Source organism: Oryza brachyantha, chromosome 7, assembly GCF_000231095.2.
Source record: "Oryza brachyantha chromosome 7, ObraRS2, whole genome shotgun sequence".
NCBI classification, from domain to species: domain Eukaryota; kingdom Viridiplantae; phylum Streptophyta; class Magnoliopsida; order Poales; family Poaceae; genus Oryza; species Oryza brachyantha.
Window position 1 is genome coordinate 14,146,866 of NC_023169.2, and position 24,630 is coordinate 14,171,495.

The 24,630-nt window shown below is 37.9% G+C and overlaps 2 protein-coding genes across 6 annotated transcripts; both read right to left on the minus strand.

Annotated features, from left to right (window-relative positions):
- Positions 1-1,029: 1,029 nt before the first annotated feature.
- LOC102703880 (putative secretory carrier-associated membrane protein 1) lies at positions 1,030-6,388 on the minus strand. 5 transcript variants are annotated; one of them, XM_015839422.1, is made up of 13 exons: positions 6,236-6,388; positions 4,729-4,791; positions 4,487-4,591; positions 4,279-4,341; positions 3,948-3,981; positions 3,328-3,450; positions 2,720-2,782; positions 2,541-2,634; positions 2,397-2,442; positions 2,216-2,283; positions 1,584-1,660; positions 1,375-1,440; positions 1,030-1,288 (listed from the first exon to the last, which is right to left on the minus strand). In XM_015839422.1, the coding sequence occupies exons 1-13, from the start codon at positions 6,290-6,292 to the stop codon at positions 1,236-1,238; spliced, it is 912 nt and encodes a 303-aa protein (XP_015694908.1). In that variant the 5' UTR covers positions 6,293-6,388; the 3' UTR covers positions 1,030-1,235. The 5 variants fall into 5 exon arrangements, with proteins under 5 accessions (XP_015694908.1, XP_006657843.1, XP_015694910.1 ...); XM_006657780.3 differs by having other exon boundaries at positions 1,612-1,660; positions 6,236-6,386; XM_015839424.1 differs by lacking the exon at positions 6,236-6,388 and adding an exon at positions 5,900-6,228 and having other exon boundaries at positions 1,612-1,660.
- Positions 6,389-10,904: 4,516 nt separating this feature from the next.
- On the minus strand, positions 10,905-22,902 carry LOC102720257 (brefeldin A-inhibited guanine nucleotide-exchange protein 5). The gene is made up of 32 exons (XM_006658636.3): positions 22,565-22,902; positions 22,218-22,402; positions 21,100-21,221; positions 20,962-21,020; positions 20,391-20,448; positions 20,226-20,310; positions 19,925-20,128; positions 19,762-19,820; positions 19,582-19,651; positions 19,442-19,510; positions 19,241-19,363; positions 19,086-19,139; positions 18,887-18,975; positions 18,649-18,745; positions 18,449-18,547; positions 18,163-18,369; positions 17,893-18,003; positions 17,613-17,797; positions 16,911-17,534; positions 16,343-16,760; positions 15,124-15,363; positions 14,905-15,028; positions 14,669-14,817; positions 14,230-14,583; positions 13,863-14,029; positions 13,568-13,782; positions 13,292-13,455; positions 12,299-12,418; positions 12,061-12,197; positions 11,699-11,987; positions 11,501-11,596; positions 10,905-11,429 (listed from the first exon to the last, which is right to left on the minus strand). Exons 1-32 carry the CDS (start codon positions 22,677-22,679, stop codon positions 11,367-11,369), a joined length of 5,151 nt encoding a protein of 1,716 aa, XP_006658699.1. The 5' UTR covers positions 22,680-22,902; the 3' UTR covers positions 10,905-11,366.
- Between the last annotated feature and the right edge of the window lie 1,728 nt (positions 22,903-24,630).

The following is a 24,630-nucleotide window of genomic DNA, read 5'->3' on the forward strand; positions in this document are numbered from 1 at the left end:
AGATTTTTGTTCGTCAAAGATAATGTATTTGCTATATGCAACATAGTATGTAATCATTGAAGTATGTACTCAAACTTCATGTGTGTCTATATATCTATATATAAATAAGGGTACAATCAATCGTTAAACTTACATGTATATATAAGGCTATTTAAAAAAAATCATGGTCCAATGACACATCGTAGAATAATTGACAAACCCATTGTTACATCAATGGAAAATTATTGAACAATGACAAACTCCAATCTAACTTGATTAATATAGTAATTTTATGTCAAAAACGAATATGATGGATAATTTAATACTATAAATCAATGATATATAAACTTTCTTAAGACTTATTGGCATCAACTGACTATCTCTAATGATGTTCTTCTGCTTACCAAAGATGACATATTATATCACATATTTGAGTATATACATCATTCTAGGTAAGACAATTTCATCATTATCAACACTTGTGGAGATGTCCATGATCCATGTGGAGGTGCCACAATGTTTTAGACTCTCTATGTTGGGCCTATGTCTAGAATTTCAGGCGAATAGGCTCCAATATAGGCTTGAGGTTGGTCGTTGGTATGCTTCATTGAAAAAGGTAATGAATTGTAATCACATAATTTTCCTAGTTAATCAAGATCTATTTCTTAAGACATGGTAGTTTCATCTTTCATGGTTATTATAGATTTGTTTTCGCGGCTATCATCATTTATTGGTCATGTTTGGCATATGCCAGCTCCGACCGAAATCTTTGGAGATGATTCTGTATTGCAATTTGGTGGAGGAACTTTAGGACATCCTTGGGATAATACACCTGGTGCAGCAGCTAATCGGGTGGCTTTAGAAGCCTATGTACAAGCTCGTAACGAAGGGCGCGATCTTGCTCGTGAAGGTAATGAAATTATCTGATCAGCTTGCAATTGGAGTCCTGAACTATCTGTAGCTTGTGAAGTATGGAAGGCAATCAAATTCGAGTTCGAGCCGGTAGATAAACTAGATACTTTAAGCTCACACAAACAAGGATGGTACAACACTAAGAGTGGTAACAACTGCACAAGCTCTATAATGACAAAACTCATACAATGTCACTTGTAACATACTAACAATTCAAAATTGTAATCAACAACCAAGGAAATATATAAGTTTTTTGTACCATAATCTATCCACGAGAGATATGAATTAGACCTATCATCTTTTTTCATAGTTAAAAAGCTACATGCATAGCACCCCTTGTCGCATCACGTTTCATTTCTGCAGCTTTTCCACTTCCTCGGAAGTACATGTACACTTGCTGCATACATAATGCCAAAACAACTCAGATAGATTGATTCAAGTTAATTTCATGAAACCTGATTCGTTACTCGTAGAAAGACTGACCTGGATAACCCAAATGCTTAGCAACGATTCGAGACAGAACAACCCAAATCCAACAAAGTAGAAGATCTACAAAGAAAGACTACAGCAATTACTTGACTAACCTAATTGAAAGCATACTTTTTTCATCAACCAACCATCGAAAGGTCTGTTGGTTTCCTTTTGGAACAAAATATCTAACACAAGTATAAACAAACTTACTCAACACTTACGATTCTTAATAATAAGGACTTGACTTACCCCCACCAAAGCATTTGTGCTGATGAGATCTATTGCTGGCAAAATTCCTCTGTAAGAGTATAATATAGCAATTATTTCATGCAAGTTTGAAGGAAACCAGAGTAACCTTCACACAAAAACTCCTCGCTACACAATATAGTTGAATAATACATTCAATCACAAGAGCTTCAAATCATATATATTTGAGTCGTTTTTAAGATGAGTAGTCTATCACTTCATAACTTAAAAGCTCAACTAAGGTTGCGTTCGTTCCCAGCCATTAGTTAACTTATCTCTCTCATTTCCCGTACGCATGCTTTCCGAACTGCTAAACAGTGTATTTTTGTAAAAATTTTCTATAGGACAGTTGTTTTAAAAAATCACACTAATCTATTTTATTTTTTTAATAATTAATAATTAATTAATCATGTACTAATCTATTAGTACGTTTTTCGCATCGGGTAAGTTAACTTACCAACCCCTCACCGAACGTGGCCTAAGTGGTCCTAACATCTGAAAATGTGCAATGAAGTGGTACACAAGTCATGCAACTAATAAGGAATCATTGTTTGAGTTTGAGTCACCATAATCTCATTAACGGAATTAAAAAGAGAGGATAACTTACGCTAATGATTTTCCCTCAAAGACAATAGGAGGAGCCACAGCAGAAAATACACAGAAAAGAATATGGAACTGTACGGACATTAAAATCAAGCATTATATTCCCACACATTTAAAATATCTTGAATATATATCTCTCACATAATAATGGTGTTTTTATTGAAGAATATAAAACTCAAAAGTACCGGGTAAAGCAAGAAGAACAATCCAAACTTCAAGGCACTATCGGTCCTACAAAACAAATGTGCAGCAAATGTTACTTACACATACACAAAAATAGCACAATGCGATAGAGATAAAAACAATATGGTTGCCTTAATATTATATACCTCATAGCATGGTATAGAGGGCGATACCATAATACATATGAACCGGGAACTCCAGCGATAAAGTAGATGATTGCCAATAGCCATATCTTCACACCTGAAAATGGAAAGAACATTCTTAATGGATAAAACCTTCTAGAATCTGGTGGATATACAAGCAACTCTGATTATCTTAAGTATACCTTCCCCCTTGATCCAAGCTGAAGTAACTGCAATGATGTTCCAGGAGAGACAACAAACTAATCCTACTCAACACCAAAGAAAGATTTATTTATTTTACTTATAGTGCAACATGATAGAGAAATAATTCAAGAACAAAGTTTCTCAAGGCAACTTTTCATTTCTATAATGAAATAGATATATAATTGAAATGTTATTTTTCTCTTCAAAGAACTTGAAAAATAAAAAGGCATAGCTCAAATATCAATAACAAAAAATCTCAAAAGTGTCTTCTATTGTTTTAGAATTTTTATTATCATATCTTGTAATCTTTGTAAGACGGACATACAATAGGTTATTCATTAATCATATCAACCCATAGCATATTCACATAACTATAACTAAATTTCTAAATCATCAAACAACATACAACCAAAAACATTGCAAAGGACTTTGGATGAATCTTTATGCCAATTTTATAGTTTTTCCATATCCCGTGGGAAAGAATTTTGAAATATTTGAAAGAAGAAAATTTCTTTCATAAAAAGAAAATGCATATCTCATGTGCAGTTACAACATTACCAGAGTGCAATAGCAACAATATTTTGGGAGTATGACATTAGAAGTATACCAATAAATGATGCAAATGCAACATATTGTGTTCTTTGAAGGTGACTCGGTATCTCATTGGTAATATCATGATGGATGAGTGGCATAAAAGGAGGCCAGTTTTTCTCCTCTATGACAATACCAGCTGTAAAAGTGTCAAACTAATTTAGAGACATAAATTTAAGAATCATGAAAAACTATATAAAATAAATCATATTATTCTTCATGTGAACACCTTATTAACTGAAAATGGACAACAACTATTTACAGCTTTAGCACGAAGCATACACGTATATCATCTTTTGAAACATTAGTGTAACTGATGTTCAGCAACTGCAATTGTGTTGTGAAACTCTAATTAGTTCCATTGTGTTTTCAAACATAATCAACCAACATATTATCAGCCACATAAACATGAAGACTAAGGTATGAATGTCTGAATAGAGCATTACCACATGTCCATATTACTTCGTATATCATAATTTATAATATATCGTCATATAAAAATATTTTGTGAAACAAATAACACTAGAAATCTCACATATGCTTAGTTTTGCCCCCTTAAGAGTAAACAAAGCCAAGATTAAGAACCATCATTGCTTCTACTAAATCATTGATGAAGTAAAAATAATAACCATTTACCTCGTGTTGCAGCCTCTTCTCTCCTCTTTAACTCCTGATCAACATAATAAAGATAATGATATAACAGTCATAAACTAACATGGTTTCATGGATCATTATAATTATTCCAAAGTAAAACACGGAATTCAATTTGCAGGTAAAAAAAATCTTATTTAGTAATGAAACGAGTAGTGAATTATAAATGCATGATTATGGATACTTTGCATTTATGCCTAGTATTTTTTTGAAAGAATAAAGACCGAATAGCATAATCCTCCAACAAACTATGTTGATGACCCATTGTAATGAACACAATTAATTAGTGATACAATTGTATATGTGTACAATGTACCTTCTCCCTCTTGTTCAATTCAGCTTCCCTAGCTTGTAGCTCTTTTTCCCTATTCTTCAAGTCCTGAGTATCCATAGAACACACAATAGTAAAAAGTGATATTATGTACTCTTCAATAAAGTTGTATTACAAAGGATCGGTTGTGGTGAAAATTGTTTTCATTGTAGCTATAATTCAAATAAAAAATACACTATGTGTTCATACAAACCTTTGAAGAGTCAAGAGAGATATCCACCATTACACCAAAAGTTGCTGGTTCAGGAGGGAGGGGCGAGAGTCGTGAGTTCGCCATAGAATGTACATTCCTGGTATTCTAGATTTGCATTGAAGTACAAATTATACAGTTGTGGGTATTTAACAAACCAATATTGGTGGGCAAATTTAAGTAATCAACCCACACAACAACAATCCAAATGAGAAGAATAGAACAACTGAAAACCAACAGCTTACCGGCATGTAGAACGCACCACTGCCATAACTAGGCTGCCCTCCAGGCTTACCACGTGCTTGTTCCTACAGAGAAACCATGAAAATAAATTCATATGTGGCCATATAAAGTAGTGTTTAGGCATCAAGTTATTATCATCAGAACACCATAAAGAATCTCATCAATCAATGTCGTGATGCAGTACTACGAGAAATAAAAAATAAAAATAGCCACCAATTCATCCATTCCACATAGATCTGCGACACAACTACGTGATTGACAACTGATAGATAGCAAAAACTTGGGTAACCCTATATTGCATATGTGGAACAGCTATCCTTGCTTCTAACTAACTCAATGCCCATAGCTTGAGCTAGTTCTCTTTCTTAGTCCATATATAGCACTGTGTGTGCAGTCATTCACCCTCCAAACCCATGCATACTCACATAGGAATGCATGTATCAATCTTAAAAACTTTTTTTCTTCAAATTCACTTATCCAATCTGTAATCCGATTACACCATTGCACTCATTGCAACCAAAAAGAAAATCTCATATCATTATATTTTGATAAAAATATTTATATTTCAACAAGTGTATTAAAAACATCAATGGATATGCCACTTGTGGGAAATTGTTTTATAACCATTTCAAGTGTTTCAACTCATTTCATAAAATGTCAATGACAGCACCGATAAGCCGCTGTCTAAGACATTGAGTTCCAACGAGTGAAACATTGAAAAAATCACATGAAACAAAAAATATGTATTTGCAACACTTGATTGTGTCAAAATATTTTTATAATGTGCATGAAACAACTATTGAAATAACACAAAATATTTCATGAAACATCCAAATAATACTGCATGCAACATTTTGAAATAAATGAGTGAAACAATATGAAACTCTAAACCTCACAGCAATAACGTGTACACATTAAAATACACATTACAACACAAAGACAAATGTGCAATAGAGTTGAATTCTAGTTAAAACATTCTCTTATCACATGTGAAACATCGGGTTTTAATAGGTAAACCGTATTTTTTTCATCAGAATACAATTTTATGACATCTTGTTCTAAAGACTTAATTACAACAAGTATAACAGTATAATCGGATCATTAATCACCTAGATGATTTAAAAGAAATGTTATTTTAAACTAGGTAAATAAAGTGTTATTACATGCGCGTACCGGTACCACAAAATTTGCCTTCTCACGATTGCTAGCCTACAATAGGGATACTACACATGCGCATCGTCACACGAGCATGTAGAACAACAAGAGGTGGGGGTTGAGAGAAAAATGTTTGGAGCGGGGGGCTGATATTTCATGGTGCATTGGGCATCTGACTCAAAGCATTTTCCTTAGATCTATGGCAGACAGTCGGATCCAAACATGAACAAACTAACACCTCGCCTATCCTCTCGTATACAAACAATACACATATAGAATGGAATGAAAACTAGAACCGTTGCGCCCAATGATAACATGGAAAAGTACGGGAGAGAGAGAGGATTGGTTCATCACCGAGAAAGGGTTCACATCCTCCTCCTCGAAGGGGTTGTCTTCATAGCGCCCTACCATCTTGGCGCATGTGTTCCTATCCTCTCCTCGAAGGGCTCAGGAGCTTACTTCACGCTGACAATGATGGTGATGGAGTAGTGGGTGAAAATGACACAAAAAATCCCACCAGATACGCATGCACGGCCACCCCCACCAAGCCTGATATGAATGAGTGACCACAATGACACTTGAGAAGGAGGCAGGTGGAAGCACACACATGCAGAATGAATGGCCTCTATAGATTGTAACCACTCGCGGGGCTACGACCAACCCTCCTCCGTGTTTTCCTCTTTCATTTTTTGTTGGAGTATCTTATCACTCCCACGGTTCATGTAAGTTTTGAGTCCAATACAATACTAAAATAAAGTATGCTTTTGAAACTAATCCCTCATCAGCTCGTCACCATGGAGGCATGGAACAACCAAAAGATAGAAAAACATTTGAATTGTCACAGGCTTGCAGGACATTACATTTCTGTTTTGTCCTATGTGCTGCCTCCAATTCCATAATTCATGTCATTTTGAATAAGATTGAAGTCAAATTTTTAAATTTTGACAACTAATAGATCTTAAAGTATTTAGTTTGAAGAAATTAGGACAACATATATAGATGGGTCTAAAACGCACCTTAATAAATGTAAGGGGCAATTGTGTTATTGTCATAGTTTTTATATACAATTGTCATTGTTCCTGTATTCCAAGGTTTGCAATTTTCCCCTTGTTTATTATATGAAATGAAACAACCATTTGTCCTTGTTTTGGACGGTCAGTTTAACAATGCTAGGTGCTTGGCAAAATGACATGTATAGCTTTGCTTGTTATTGCATATTGACCCTTAATTTGCTACCTCGCTTATATTTTAACCTAGTTTTAATAACATGGAGTTTATATCAAATTTTCCTCTATTTTTGGGCAATTTTTTTCAAATAATTCAAATATGAGCTCTCAACCGATACAATTTCTTTTCCACTAGCTATGCTTTGAACTATTGGTTTTTAATCAGTTATCAACACACGGTTGGTCAAATGGTTGGTCCATTGCGAGTTATTAATCTGAGAGACTGAAAGAGACTGAACCAGTTGTTTGCATTGCAGTTGTAGTCATGAAGAGATCAAAGCAAGTGCAACAAAATATCAAGCTTCATACGACATGACTATATGATAATGATTAAAAAATCAGAATCAAGAGCCAGTATTACAATTCTCCTCTGAAATTTACAGTTTCTAAATTGCTTTACTTGCTCTCGGCAAAAACATTAGACTGTAATTCACACTTACCCAATATATTAGCTCCAATAAGCAAATCTACATATGATGGAGCCGGACAGAGCCGATGTGCTAGGGGTGGAGCTGTTGCTGCGCAGGTTGTGCTCCAAGATGCATATCACCTCATTGCTTAATTGGTACACTGGTCATCCTTAGCCAGCTGTCATTTTGATCGTGTGTCCAGCCTTCCACAGCAGAGCTGTGAGCGTTGTCTGTTGCTTGTCACACCACCTCACCTCACCCAGTTGCAGGCATCACATATTGTTGGTACCTCATTATCGTTGCCAGCCTCTTATCGTCATTTCTAAGGTAATAGTAGGTACTAGGTAGGAATCGAGAATGCAGATCGGGTGGGATGGAGGCATTCAATAGTGTGGCGATAAAAGGGTGCCCATATTTGCTTCGGGAAGGGGGTATAATCACCATACTTTTATAACCCTAAAATTTATCTCACATATCAATACAATTACTCTTAGTGTATCGTCACCTCTTTTCTGATGTTTTTATCACTGGCGGAACTTAGCACCTAATATGGGGTCATCGACTTTAATCTCCAGGCAAAGGATAAGCCCTAAATTTCGCCGGCCCAGCCCTAGCAATTGTATCAACTACATTGGTGTTGTTCAACGTTGTGTCGCTTCGATCTCGATTGGTCTGATTTGGTTGGTATATGTGCCTACCTGATATTTCAATTCTATCTTTAATATCATTGTTTTTAGAGACACATTGGTTTAGTCAGAACTATCTCGGTTAGGTTTGATCTATTGTCCTAGCTGGTATGTCTCTACAATCACAATGATACTTTTAATAGATTTGTTATATCCATCGCATTAGACAGATTTATCAGCTCATTGACATCAAATTATCATATACAATCATGTGTTGCATTGATTATGTTTGACCTAATTGATTGCTTTTGATAATCTAAATCTTACTAAGCCGATAGGTTCATGCTAATGTTTCATCGGAGGGTTAGTCGATCTTATCTGACCACTAATTGGTTAGTGACATATTATCGTATCGGCTCGCTTAAATCTATCAAGCAGTTACCAACCTTATGTTGCATCGGTTAAGTTTGACCTATAGAGTTGTGGTTGAAAGTTATATTTATTTAAGCCAGTAGGCATTAATCATTGTTTTATCAGGGTTTTAGCTGATAAGTTATCTAAGTGTTGCATCGGCTTATAAAGATTATGAATAAGTTGATTTTAGCCAATTGTAGCAAATGATTCGTTGTTTACTTAACTATTTGAGTCTATTTGAATTGGCTTTTCAGCTGATCCAATTCTTCAACATTAGATTGTTCAACCTATCAACTAATCGTTGTTACATCAACATCTAATCGGTTGGGTTTTCAATTATTCATCGGCTCGATAGTAGATCGGTTTCTTTTTGTTATTCATCTTGTCAGTTGCAAGGTTAAACTAACTAGCATGCTTATATCTCATCAAGATTTATGACCTACACAGATCTCTCAGTTGCAGGGTTAAACAGATCTCTCAAGCCTTCATGTGTGATCAGCACATCAGATCAACCGATTTGGTATCAGCACGGATCTGTCGGTGAGGAGGCTTGGGGCGCTAGATAGAGTGCTCTTGACATCCTTTTTGATAAATGCAGCCGCATAAGTGGGAAGAGCAGCGGTTGGTGCACCATCGATGGATTGAGGGTGAGTTGGCTATGTGTATGAGAGGATGGCAAGGAGAAAAGAGGCGAGCAGGCACGCCGCACGAAGCGGGGTCAAGTGCAAGGATGGTGAGGTGGGCACGGCTTCGCCACTTCAGTGCGTTGTTGGCAAATCCGAACCGTCCGTTTTATGATCTGGCAATTGTAGGGTTGTGGAAGTACAACTAGGGTTGCTAATGCGTTGTATGAAAATAGATTAAATGTATTGGGTTTTAATTTGGATTGTCTTTGGTTGTGTGCAAATGGATTGTTACTTCAAATGATCTGGATTGGATTGGGTTATAGAGACAAATGGATTGGATTTGGCTAGGTGATTTTAGGTTATAAATGGATTTGACCCGTGAAGGGCAAATTGATCATTTAATTAGGTAGCTAATGGATAAGAGAATAAACATATGTGAGATCCACATATAGAAATTGATCAAAATTTGCATAAAATTGCTCTTATACATAATAAATCATCCTACTACATTCCAGTCAAATTTAATAATTTTTTTATAGTGTGAACGCGAGTTTTAAAATTTTAGGTCCAAGTTTATACGTACCAAATTGGCACATCCATTCTGCTAGAGTGGATTGGATCTATTTAACTAAATGTTTGGTGCAGGTTGAGCTAAAATTAAAGTTGAATTGGTTTAGATTGAATTTAATGAAAAATAATTGGTATGGGTTGGTTTAGTGGACTAAACAGTAAAGAGACGGATTGAAATAGATTTGGATTCGATTGAAATTTGGTGGGACACATGGATGGCCAAGACGAGCCTCTCACAGGATAGAACGATCGGCTGTGATAGAGGCCAGTGTGAAATTACATGAAGTGCGGGGGTTTTTGTGCAAAAAGTGATGAAGTGCGGGGTTCAGAGAATTTATATATTGCAATGCTCAAACACATGATGACTAAACAAGCACAAGCTCAAAGGGACCAAATCGGCAGTGATAGAGGCCAGTGTGAAATTACATGAAGTGCGGGGGTTTTTGTGCAAAAAGTGATGAAGCGCAGGGTTCAGAGAATTTATATATTGCAATGCTCAAACACACGATGACTAAGGGCATGTTTAGATCCATTTGGAATAGTAAATGGCAAATGACAAAAGTTTTGGTGATAAAAATTTTGACATTGCATTTTTGCAACTTGATGTTTAGAGACATGCAAAAGTTGCTATTTTTTAGGTAAAAGTGAGAGATGGTCCGCGTCGCTATGCGCTTTTTGACGAAATTTGCTACTCTAGACTACCAAATGCCAAATGCAAAATTATCAATTTTTTTTACCCTAATGTTTAGATCCATTTTGCCAAAAAGTGCTTCAAAATGACAAAACTTTTACCATTTTAAAGGATCTAACAGGGCCTAAACAAGCACAAGCACAAAAGAACCAAATATGCAGCCACTAGCTTAAGGGTGGATGCTTCCTTCCTGTTCACCAGCCAGCGAGAACCTGTACGAATTGGCAAACGGATGACTTGAAAAGGCACATCACCCAGTTCACACAAAAGATGAGGCACATCACGTTTTTCAGTGGCCAGTTAGCAACTTCAGCGTAATCGTCCGGTACACCGTGTAATCAGAGTTCCAGTAAATTCACACCCAATTACCCAACAGGGCTCAACGATATCAACTAACGCAGAAAATATTACGGGTAATGATGAAGCAACGAGCCAAAAGAATTCTGCAACAATCGCAGTATAAGACAGAGAAACACTGATGAGACAACTTTATTGAATGAACAAACCTAGAAGACCCTACCAAGAGTAATCTAGTATTGCCGTATAACAACACGCCTCGAGTACAATATCCTGAACAATGTATACATAGAACTAGCCAATGCTACTCCCTCGTCTCAAATCCTCTACTTGTGTATAGAAGCATGGTCCCGTCCGAGCATAGGTAAATAATAATAATAATACAGAGAACACAAGTCGCAAGGAAAAATGGCATGCGTGACATGCAAGCTACTTTTCTTGATATGCGTACTTAGAACACCTGCAAAAACTTCAAGCTTGTCAATTTACAGCCTACTGAGCTCAGATGTGTGCCTTTAAGGGCGTGAAGCTTCTTTCTGACGCTCCATGTTTGCACAAAAATGCTAACACTGAATATACTCCAACGAGAGAAGATATATGCAACAGAAGAAGGTACAATCAAGACTCAGGGCATGAGTGGGGTAAGTTGTTTGCTGAAAAGATCGCCAAGGGCACCGCGAACATCCATCTGCAGCATAACCACAAATATTAGTACCGCCTTTAATGTGACAGCATGCATCTACGATGGAAAACACAAACCTGATCACAGCAGATAAGCTTTGTAATTAATGGATAGAACTCTCTGATGTGCTTCTTGAATATCTGGGCATCCATGATACACATTCCATTCAAAACCTGAAATTCAAACAGTTGAGAATGAGGGGATGAAACATTACACAAGGATAAGATTCCACAGAAGGCCCTATATACAACTATTAGAACACAGGTGTAATATACCTTGACAATAACAGGTGCTCTTAGGTCCAGTACACGGTGTATGTCTGCACTTGCAGCTTCCCCAGTGCTAGGCTGGAGATCAGAAGCGTCTTTCAGAATCTGCCCACAAAACGAAACAAGCTTCCCTTCTGCAAGGTTCTTGAGCTTTTCATGTCCATCAGATTCTACGACGTGCCCATTTGTATCCTCAGTAGAGCCATTCCCATCATGTTCCACAGTTGATTTGTGAAGAATCTCTAAATAGATAGTAGTTCCAGCTAGTTCCTGACGGAGAAGATTCAGTGGAGGCCTACACAATATTAATATTAACTGTTAGAGAACTCCTTTGGGAAGTTAGATTAGACATATTCTTTAAGGTATACCTTTCTGGGGGTATATGGTGCATCCGGGTTCGAAGGTTTGAAGTTGAGTTATAGGAAGAAGCAAATTCTAGGAGTGATAGCAAAATATCCATTATTGCAATCTGTTGTGTGGTTTTTAGCCTGCTCCAATACTTCTTCTGCGAAGTCCATAAATAGTCACAAGTTAGTACACGTGCACAAGTAGAGTTTGCTCATACATCATCTTTAATGACCAACATATGGAACAGAAACTGTTTACTTGTATGCTGTCAATGGCTCCAAGTAGCAGTAATTGAGTGATGCATTTACTCCTAACTGTCTCCATCATAGGATTCTCTTCTTCCTCTTCAGTTTTCTCAGCCCCATCAGCATCAAGTGCCTTCGATCAACAAGCAGGTAAATTAAAATATTAAATACATATGAAAACCAACTACGGATAAAATGACAATCAATACTTCAGTACTGAATGCAATGATGGTATGATGCTAATATATTAAGTTCAAAGGTGCATGGATGTCATACCTGCTGAGCTAGCACATATATGACTAGCAAATAGTATTAACAATGGAATAATGGATAACAATCAACATGTCACCAGAGAACAAGTGTAGGAATTCAGGAAACAAACTTGGCTAGCATAGCAATGAAGCGGTACCATTTCAAAGTTTATAACAGTGCCGGTACCATTTCAAAGTTTATAACAGTGCCGGTACCATTTCAAAGTTTATAACAGTGCCCAACGATTTAATGATTTCAAACATTTCACACATAATGAACTCAGGCATCCAGAAACTACTGCACAAGTCATAACCAATAGTTCAATTTTTTTGCCAGGTGTATGGTAACCAAAAACAGGGGGGAAAACAAAACCCTAATATAACTAATGATTTTTGTGAGGATTTGTGATTACATATGTATTGATGTGCAGATATAGCAAGCTACAAATGGCACATGCAGTGCGCAATCTTCTAATCAATCACAATAATCATCAAACCTACTACCTCTGTCCCAAGATATAACTTCTAGCATTCAGAACTTGTCCCAAAATACAACTTCTACCCTGTATTCTCTTTTCAACCAATCACAAACTTACACCACTTAGATTTCCTACCTACTCTCCCTTCTCAACCAATCACAGCCCCCTCCCATTTGATTCCACCAACTTTCTTAACCAGTGCCCGGGTCAAAAAAAAACCCTTATATTATAGGACCAAAGGAGTAATCAATATGTACAAGAGGAAAAAGCATTTACCTTCACAGGCGAGGTTGGAGCAATATCGTCTGTTCGACCTTTTGATTTGGAAGTAAGACTCCTGACCAAAAGATTGCCCATCATATTCCCCATAATTCTTTGTCCAAAGGTCTGACTCCGTGGGGAAACTGCAGGTTGTGCTCTCCCGGACGGAGATGGCAAACCTAGATAAACATAAAGAATTAGGTCAGTTATCGGTATTCCAGTTCATATGCAAGTGTTGCTCATGTATAAAAACAATTGAAGGTGTATTTCAGGACTACTGTACGTATGTACCTTCCGAATTGTCAAGGCTAGTCTGAGCATTTATTTCCGGATGACCATCCTGTTCCCCATTATGACTTATTGAAGTAACTCCTTCCCTGCTATCATGGTAACTACTACCAAGACCATTGGTCTCTGCTTCTCTTGAAAGTGATTGCTGATTGTTTGGTTTCTGAAATCCTACTGAATTGAGGAGCTCAAGAGGTTGGGTTGTGTATGACGCATCCCTGGAAGTGATATTAACATTAATATGTGAATAGCAAAGGCACAATTAACTTTAATGGGAAAATAGAATTTGTTGAGATACCTAATGCTCTTTAGAAGTGTTTCCCAGTCACTGTCACTGAATTGGTGACCACCAACCTCTATTAGATGAACTAAGGCTCCAAGAGAAATTGAAACAACTGTCTGGTCTGTTTTCTTGGCACACTCAAGCAGCAAGCCCAGAAGAGGAGGAAGCATAAATGACACCTCCTGAGAAGACCAGAATGAGAACCAACAAACAACTTTCCAATCAGATCGCTTGATTTTATATGAAGGATGATGGAATATGTACTGGCTTAGAAATAAAGGGAATAACTAGAGAATCAAAAGTTATCAGCACATCGACATTCTAAAGGACTCAAAACGATCTCCATGAACCAACTAAATCAGCAAGGAAAAACATCTATTACCTTGTAGAAAGTATTAAAAAGGTTGCAGATTAACTGCAGAGAATGAATGCTAGTATCACGAAGCCAGTCATCTCCAGAAGAAAGGCCATCCCTTCCAGCATGCCTTACATGATCAAAAATAGGAAAGAGTACACGATGAAAAATGCTCTCCCAAAAAGGTGATGAGAATTTATGACCTCTTTCATTCAGAAGATCAAACAACACTTCAAGTGCACAATGTCTAACTTCTGGTCTGGAGTCTAAAGTCAAATCAGATAGGCCAGCTAACATAGGAAACCAATAATGCTCAGTAACATCAAAATTGGCCTCTGGAATATCATCAACGGGTTTAACAGCACCACCAGGAATACAGCCCTGTAAATGAAAAGAATGAGACACACGTACACATAACAAAAGATATAATGTCCAGATATGAATAAATGGTAGTCACCATCCTAACCTCTGCTAAACGATCTTCACATATACGTAGGAGAGCAATAGCCTTCAAACTAATTCGAGGTGTGCATTTGTTATTTGCGAAACCAATAAGACAGTTGACACAGTCCATGAAGCAATCACCAACAACTTGATCGAAATGTTCCAAGATAACTGCCAAATATATACAGTCAATAAAAAATAAAGATAACAATGGAGTTTAAGATTGTTGGAGAAACACTCTAATGCCTTTAAACTTACCTTGTTCTACATTTTCAAAAGCACTCTCAACAATATATTCATTCTCATCATCAGCCGCTGCAGTGAATATCATGAACACACAACGCCAGCCTGACTTAATGCTGCCAACTTTTGACTTGATCAACTGCATGTTTACAAGATTTTTTATTACAGAATAATTTGGTATAAAAGCACCACATCATCAGATTTCAATCGTTTGACGGGCTTATGAAGGCCTACCTGAACAATGCAATCAACAATTAGACCGCGAATTTTTTCGCTGCGACTATTTCTCATTAAAATAACAAAAGGCTTCAGTATGTCATTCTGAAATGTGAATTTGTTCAGTTCTGCACGTTCCAAGTACTTCATACCAAGCTGCCTCAGTGAGTCAATGGCATACATGGCAACTTTCTCCTCATGGTGGCTCCCAGCAGCAATAAAATGCTGTGCCAACACAGACCATATTCTGGCCCACACCTACATGTACATGCATAAATGGTAAGTTGCTAGCTGAAATAGAAAAACAAAATGTTTAGGAATGAGTTCAACACATTGTATATCACAATGCAAATTTGGTATTGGGATAACGATAAAAAGATCCTCATGTTGATGTGGATTGCAATTCAGACAGATGACATGTACAAAGGTCGAAATTACTCCAGCAATACTACTCTCATTTTTTAAAAACACTTAAACAGATATGACCAACTAGTTTGCACTTTTGCGAAGATGTGAATCACAATGTACCTGGAACACCAGATTTTTAACGAACCATATCTGGAAGATATTTCTCTATTTTTTTTCTTTCAATTGTTGGTCACATATGAACTTTTAATTGCAAACTATTGTGTTCCTTTAATATGTACACCTGCACCACTGTATAGTCAATTTAGAAGTACCATTGTAGTTGTGCTCGTGAAATATTGTGCTAAGTCACATGTTATGTTGATATGCAACTATGATATGACAACAGTTTTGAAGAGTTTGAGAATAAAATTCACTAAAAGCTCCAGGCAACCGACGGCAAGCAAGCGTCCATGTTTATGTACGCAGTACTTCAAATACTCCAGCATGGAGACATTGATTCTCTTATATTAATTCATTTTAGGGGCATGCCAAAAAATTCATATGGGTTAAATGAAACAGCAATGATTGTCATATGGCTAAAAAAGGAGTATCTGAATCCTATTCTTTCCCTGACCCCATAATGCTACTGAGATCTAATATTAGTTTTGAGCAGGGAAAATGAGTCTTTCTCACAGAAATCAGAATATTAAAGAGATGAACAATCATAAATTGCCAAATAGCATCTAAATGTAAGTAAAAATTGAAAGAAAAAAGGGGGAAGCATTTATCAGCATTTGTTATACTAAACAAACCTAAGTCGCATGCAATTATAGAACATATAAAAGAGCTATTTAACAGTGTAACACGAACAATAAAAGCTAGAACATACCAATCGTATCCGAGCCATATTATAGTAACTTATCTCAACAAGCTTTTGTAAGCTAAAGACACGAGCAGGTGTCTGTTTCAGTTCTTCGGCAGAAACACCACAGAGAGCAGTGAAGAATTCAACAATGGAATCACTTGGTAGTTTTACACTGTTTACAAAGACTTGTTCAGCAGGCTTCCCAGACAACTCTTTCAGTGACTGGACTACAGAGTCTCTCGATATTTGATTTGATCCCTGCATAACAGTTGCAGCAATTGAAGGATTTGAAGTGATATATTCAAGCCTAGAGACACATTCTAAAACAGCATTCCAAGTATCTTGCAAAGCATCCATATCTGTGTCCGCTAAGCCAAGGAGGGTCCGTAAAGCCTCAACATTTTTACTACGCATGTCCTTAGGAGCATGCAAAAATGTAAACCTGCAAAAGGTTAAGAAACATATGCTATTACATTCACATAATTAAATGCATTGCATTCATAAAACTGAATGACAAGAAATGAAATTACACATAGAAGTTTGCCCAAGAATCATACCATATATCCATAAATAGAAAAGAAAACCTGCTTACCTCACTAAGGATGTCAAGAAAGCATAGCGCATGGTGTCCATCCCAAGAACACGAGTAAGATGAATACCAGCCCTAAACCCTTCCATGCATAGTACAACCCTAGGCTTACTGTCGCCTTCCTCCATGGTTACAGAAAATGTTGCAAGCAACGGCCATCCTACAGCTTCAAGCATTGGCCTAACAAGCTCAACCTGCTGAGCAACATGAAAAACACCTCTCTTTTGTCCCTGATTTTTGAAAAGTGCCTGAGTCTGCTTGATAATTTTCTCACTTTCAGCCTTCATATCACTTGCTGACTTCAGTCTTGGAAGAGCTAAATTGAGGATATTGACAAGACCCCTTTCTTCTGTTTCTCGTCTGGGTTTATTAGTTTTTGCTGTATCAGGGGAATCATCTTTCATCTTTATCTCTTCCTTGACAATGGAATCATAAATTTCCTCCAGCATATCTTTTGGAGCAGATTCCTCTGCATCACTCACAGTGTTCATTCGTACGAAATCTGATTTTGACATTTTAGGCCACACCATTGGGTTGTGGGCATCAGTATTCAACATTATAACAGCATAAGCAAGAACATAAGCAGTATCTGCATTTTTAAAAAGTCCAGGGTTATCAGCACAGTACCTGCAAGTCATGATAAACCATTTGAGAACCAATAGTTGAAATGTCAAAGAAAGTACCATTAAGACTTTATACACATACCGCTCAGCAAATTTTTCCATTATTCGGTCAATCTTTTGTGCCTCCCCAGGAAGGCGAAACCCTTTCAAGAACTCACGAACCGCAGCATCAAATTTCAATCCCGAAAATTTCATGGAATCAACATAAGCATGCATCACAGCAAGAGGGAACTCCTCATGCTGCCCCAAATATTCACCAATCATAACCTGCAAAGTTACGGTTCACAAAAACGTGATTAGTTGTACCTTTCTGAGCAATAACGGCAAACTAATCCTTGTTTAGCACTTCAGAGAAACTGCACCTTATCCAAGCTAGAAGTGCTCTTGAGAAAGTGAGCTACAGATGCTGCATTATTTTCGATTAACTTATTTGATAATAGATACTCAATCCCCCTTGCTGGTTTGCGATTGAACTGAAAAGAGAAGGTAAAAGGACTTCAGTTACAATCAGCAATGCAGCAAGAAAAAATTAGGTTAAACTGCTACAAGAACAAGCATATATTTGGAAAACATCATGAGGTGTAAAGCTTCATGGTTCAAAAAAAATACGATTAAAACAGCCACCTCCCTACCTCTGAGATTGCAGCCTCCATTGTTGACTTATGAGCTTTAGCTCTCTCAAACTGATTGCGACCATCCTCTTGGCTCTTTATTTCATCACTTGATAAGCTCCTTGCAGAAGAATCGTCTTCATGAGCTTCAGCAACATTCCCCTGCTTCGAGGAATCCCTTCGAGCTTGCTCCCAATCAACCAATGACTTCAAAATACTCACCAAACACTGCGATTTGGGTGTTATCTATGATTAACATTATATATAATAAGGATAAATATATCTGACCAACTTGGATAACAGCAACCTGAAGAGATGAGCCTTTTACAGAAACTGTTTGAGAAGAGGCGGCAGTATTTGTATCCGCACTTTGAGATCCTTGTGCAATCCTTGAGAGTGCACTGACCTGATAGGATATATGTTCAGTCAGATATATCAAATGGAGATAATTAAAAGAGATGTTAGCTTTTGACTTTTTGAGTGTAAACTAAAATTCATGGTGCTCACCATGCGTTCAAAAAGGTTTGGCCCCTCAAGGTCACAATCATAATTTACAAACATGTCTGCAAGCATTTGTGAATCCTTACAGACTTTCTCCAGCATCCTGGTTGACAAATAAACCAAATAACATATGATGAAATGTACAGTGCCAATATGATCTAAGTTAGCAAAGCAAATAGAAAATGGACATGATGAATCAGATTAAACATATTTATGAGATTCTACAAAAGAAAATGTGTCATACCTAAGGACACTGGCCCTTTGGCTGAGCGGGCTGTCAGAGCCATCCAGAGACCTTAAAACTATCAGAGGAAAGAAGACACCAATTTCACCCTGCATAAATATTCGAGAAAATAAATATTGCCAGGATAACAGGAAAAGTTAAATACTGCAAAGCGCAAACAGTACGTCCAGCATGTAAAGTTCATTAAATATTATTTTACCTTCAAACTCTCTCGAAAACGAAGCAATAGAACTGCAAATGTTCCACAAGCGTACTGCCAAAGAAGTAAAAGAGAGTTAATATGATAGAAAATAAACAAATATGCTTTACTACAATGTATGCATAAGAAAAATGAAAAATCAATTAAAAACTGACCTGAAAAACAACAGCAGAGGAAGACACGGCCGCCCTCAGAATAGCATAGGAAAGATAGGCTTTAACTGAATCGATGAAGTGGAAATTTTTGGTAAATGAATCACTGACTCCTTCTAGCAATCCCTGCAGATTAAAGAGTTACTACAGGCCATTGAAATAAACAGGATTAGCAATATCCAAAGAACCAAGATGTGAACAAACCTGTAACAATTCAAGTGAGAGCAGCCTTGTCTTTGTAGCAACCTCATCACTCTCTTCCTTCATGCTCATCTACAAGGATGGAAAGAATATTAAATTCCGATCAAAGCAATGATACAAAGCTATTCAATAAGAATAAAAACCTTGCAGAGAGTCCGGAAGAGCAATAGTGCATCACGCTGTATTATGTTCACAGTGTCCAGGTCGATTCCACTGGAAAAGGAAGGGGGTTAGGGTTCATATAAAACTAGTAACTACTACCTATGAAGGAAAGGTAGGTAGCATCATAGAAAGCACTAAAGATAATTTAAAGCCTAACACACCCTGATACTTTCTTTCCATCCTCAAGTTCAACAGCCTTGTCAAGAACAGCCTCCAACCCCTGCAAAATGAATATTTATATCAGAGAAAACTAATGTTCTCTACGTAAACTAGTGTGAAATTTCTTATAGTAACACTAAACAATAAGCAAACCAATATGACTACCTTAATATCAGCTCCTCCTGCAAGATTCTGAAGCTCTTCAACAGATGTTGGAGATGCTTCTGTAGCTCGATTCATGGACAGTGCATCTCCAAGAGTAATTTTATCATCAGCTTGGATACCAGTCGATACTTCACCATTTCCTGATTCCTCTGTGCTAGATGATGGTTCTTCTTTAACTGGAGAGCTGGCAGGCGGTACAGAAACCTGACACAAAAAAGGCAAGGCACACACCAAGTTCCTTCAATAAACCATCTTTCCCTTCACATAATGCTAATAGAAGTTATGGGGAAATATTTTTTGCCTGCTCAGATTCCATCCGCCTGAATACAATGCTGATCATCTGTGTTAACATGGCCTTTGAGGTAGCTTGGTTCACAGGGCTCTTGCTATGGAAATATATGTAAAGTATCAGACAGGTTTCCAAGTCAAAACATAGCAGATTATGAGGTGGTTACATGGCATGTACCTGTTAAGAGCAATATTATAGCATACTCTAATCACTCCAAGCAAAGGTTCTCCGTGTACTGCACTCCAACAAACAGCTCAAAATTATGTATCGCATCTCCTGTTATTCTTCTATATTGATATGGAAAGCTAGATACATGAAGCAATTTAAATCATATCACAAGCCTGGTAAAGGTGGTAACTGGATTGATATCTTGCATTGTGTTTCCTTACAGGATTTTTTTAAAAGACAACTGCAGGTTCTTCATAAATTCACCAAACGACAATGTATGAAAACAAACAGCATGGAAAAACAGACAATTCCGGTCGCACTGCTATGTTCACTAAGTGTTTGATAAGTTCATCTCAGATCAGATCACCAGTTGAAATGTAGCATTATTTAGTGGGTAAAACTTCAGGAAAAGGTATGCCCACATGGACCAACCCATAAAAGATAATAAGTTTAGCATTTTCCTAGCATGCCAGCATGATCCAAAGAGGTCATATACAATATTGTGTTAAGTCCTAAACTTCCTAACAAATGGAATGTTTGAGAAACATGGAACATAAGATTAGCAAGGTAAGCAGGTCACCTCTAAATCTATTTGAAGCAACAGCGTTGAGAAGCACTTTCAAGACTTGGAGAACAGTACTGCAACACAGATGTCACCCAGTTCAGTACATGTGCAAAAGTGTGATCCAACACAATACCATCTTAATGTGGTGTATACCTGTCAGAGGAGGTGTTATCAACACAACCACAGACCATGTTCAGGATGTCAGTAAATAGAGGGGAATTTTTACCACCCTCTAAACCAGGATCGCCTTCTAGATGGTCATAAGCAACAAGTTTCTGGTAGTCGAAATGGTGAACAGGTCAATCAGAAAGGACATTTCAATAATTGTAACATGTAAAAGAAAAGGTAACACCTCGTTCTTAAGGTGGTAAACATATATTAGGGGTATAGTTCTAGGTCCAAATTTTGATGTGATGAAGAGTAATAGCAATTATGGTATTAACATGGTCTGCAACTCAACCACGGTGAGAAACACTGCCTGAGCCAGCAAATATGGAAATGGATGTTGCATGTCATATGAAGAAGATAATTGATATACATCATACCTGTATATCTATATGCAATGGCAGAATGAGGAGTGAAATTCTGATTTTGTTAGATGCTACTAGCAAAATGAATTGGTACATTAACAAAAAAAAAATGTGTCCCAGACAACATGCCACTCAGGTAGGCATGTTTGTCCACCATGTTCGTGATTTTTGGTTTGAACTATATGTAGCATTTTAGTGACGTCAGTCGATGTGGATCTTCCTGTGCTGACTCAATTGTTATTTGGATACTAACTATTAGTTTCAATGCATTAAGTTACTCTCTAACTTTCATTTTATATACAGTTTAAGTCTTTAACACAGCCTCTTCAAAGAATAACCCATTGTTGTGTTGGATACTTAGATGATGCTTCTGCGAGACTTGTTGGCTAGTAGAAAAGGTACGCAGCCCCCATCTCTAAACAACTGTCTGTAAAATACTCGACAAATTATGCGACGCATCTTCATATGTGAAATGAGGACTAATACAGTATTATACCTGTAATTCTATGAACGAACTATAATCATAGTCATAAACAGCACAAAGTGGTTGTCTCACACAATGGACCATTGCCATTCGGTCATTCACAGGAGCTCGCTACTAGGGTGAGAGATCACCCCCCACATGACCTTCATCTCAGTGGTGATCTGTGCTAAGTTAAATGTAACACACTTTCTGCTATGCGATCCTCAGGCCGGGTAAACAAGTAGCATGGAGCGGGAAAAAAGGAGACGATGAATTACATGGAGGCAATCTAGCGCGGGCTCGACGAGCTTGACGTGCTTGGTCTCGAAGGCAAGGCGAAGCGGCTGCAGCACCAGCTCGGCCTGAGTCCCCTCCAGCACGCGCCCGGCCGACGCCAGCACCTGCGTGATGGGCGGCGCCGCGTCGCCGCCTTCCTCCTGCCCCGCCGCCCCCTTGATGGCATCTGCGACACGCACAGCGCTTAGTCAAACCCCACCCAACCGATCGAGCGCGGCGCGAAAAACCCCACCACGGGGCCGCGCGGCAGCGAGATCCCCCCCCCCCCCCCCCCCCCGCGCAATGCGGGGGCGCGGGGAGGAGGAGGAGAAAGGATGGGGGCACGCACCGAGGTAGGACTGGATGGATTGCTGGAGGGCGGCGAACTTGCCGCGGTTGGCGGTGCACTCCTTGAGCATGGCCTCGAAGGCCCGCGTGACGAACCCTCCCGCGGCGCCCGCCATGGCCGAACCGCGAGCGCGCGCGCGCGCGGCAGATCTCTCCTCCTCCGGCGGTCGCAGAGAGGGTGGGTGTGGAATGGTTTAGATCCGAGGAGAGGGAGCGCACATGAGGCGCGAGATCTGAAGCGGGGGGTTGGAGGGGGAAGGGGAGGACGACGGGTGGGTTGGATCTGTTTGTCTCGCTCGCTCGGCTCAGCAGCGGATCGCGAGGACCATTTGCGAACGCGAAATGGCTTTCCACCACGGCAGATACGATTCCTGCCTTGAGGTGAGGCCCTTGATCGGTGGATCGCTTCTTCTCTACTGCTGCGGTAGACGACGACTTACTACTAGAGTATACGGGTACTAAATTTTGTACAGTTCAGCGGTATCCCCTGGTAAGATAGTGAGTCAAATATGTACAAGGAATTTTGGTAACTTTAGCATTGCAACGTCATTAAAATATCAATTCAAAATTTAGCGTACAATAGGCTCATGGTTGGTTTCTCTACGTAAAAAGTCAAAAAAGCATATTTGTAAAGAAAAATAATTTATAAATAAAAATTTTTTATACATGTTAAATAAACTATGACAAAAAATTTAACATGCATATACAAGTTTTATTCATAAATTATTTTTCGTTTATAAATATACCGTTTGACTTTTTCTAAAAACGAAAAGTTAACCCTCATTAAATACTTAGTCCATAAATATATCATTTTCTCAATGCTAATGTAGTTGGGGCTGATGTCCAACCTCATTGGGGTCTAATGCGCGATCGTTCGCGAGCGTGTCGCGCCAGCGATCGCCTGGGTAATGGTCGCCATATATAGAGAGACACAAACTTTACACGTATTTATACATATAAACTTTATACACGTAAACTTTATATACATAAACTTTATACATGCAAAATTATATATATATATATATACACATGTAAAACTTTATACACATAAACTTGTACATGCAAATTATATATATATATATGAATTACACGTACATAAAAAACAATAGATATAAACTTAAAATATATAAAAAATTTTATACATATAAATTTATACATGTAAACTTTATATGCATAAAGTAAAAAAAATACTTTAAACATTGATGGACCGTGTTTGCTTCTGGAGTGGGTTGAGTGGCTTTTGGGAGTGGGCTGAGTGGCTTCATGCCCGGAGTGGGCGGAGTGGGCCTGGAATTGAGAGTGTTCGCGAGCACGCGCAAAATACTTTTCGCAACATGATGGCATCAATATGAGTGGCACTATATTTACAACGTTTTTTGTTACGATGGAGGTACGACGAAACGCTTCAGTCACGGTTGCCACTATTGTTTGGCTTCTGGTATGCAAAGTGTATTCTTGCCACGTTCACGCAGTCCATCGTTAGTGTGTGATTGTATGCGAACCGTACGTTAAAATTGTATGCATAGCCTTTTCCCATCAATATCACTAACACCAACACCCTCACTCCTATAGCAATTAATACACTAGCCACCGACCTGGAGAAGGTCAACACCAAACAAACTATTTAGGATCCAGAAATTTTGTTAGTCTCTTGTCACATCGAATGTTTGGATGTTAATTAGAAGTATTAAATATAGACTGATGATAAAATTAATTGCATAAATAAAGGCTATTTCATTAGACAATTTTTTAAGCCTAATTAAGCCACGATTAGCAAATGTTTACTGTAGCATCACATTTACTAATCATGGACTAATTAGGCTCAATAGATTTGTCTCGCAAAATAGTTCAGAATATAAGATGGGTTTTATTAATAGTCTATATTTCATATACTTCTAATCAGTGTCGAAGCATTCGATGTGATAGAGACTAAAAAAATTCGTGGGAACCAAACATACCCTTATTTTCATAGATAGACCCTCGTAAAGATATAAACAAATAACTTATTTTATAAATAGCTCCTCAACGCAACCCCCTTCATGTTAGTGATTGTGAGGGCAAAGGTGT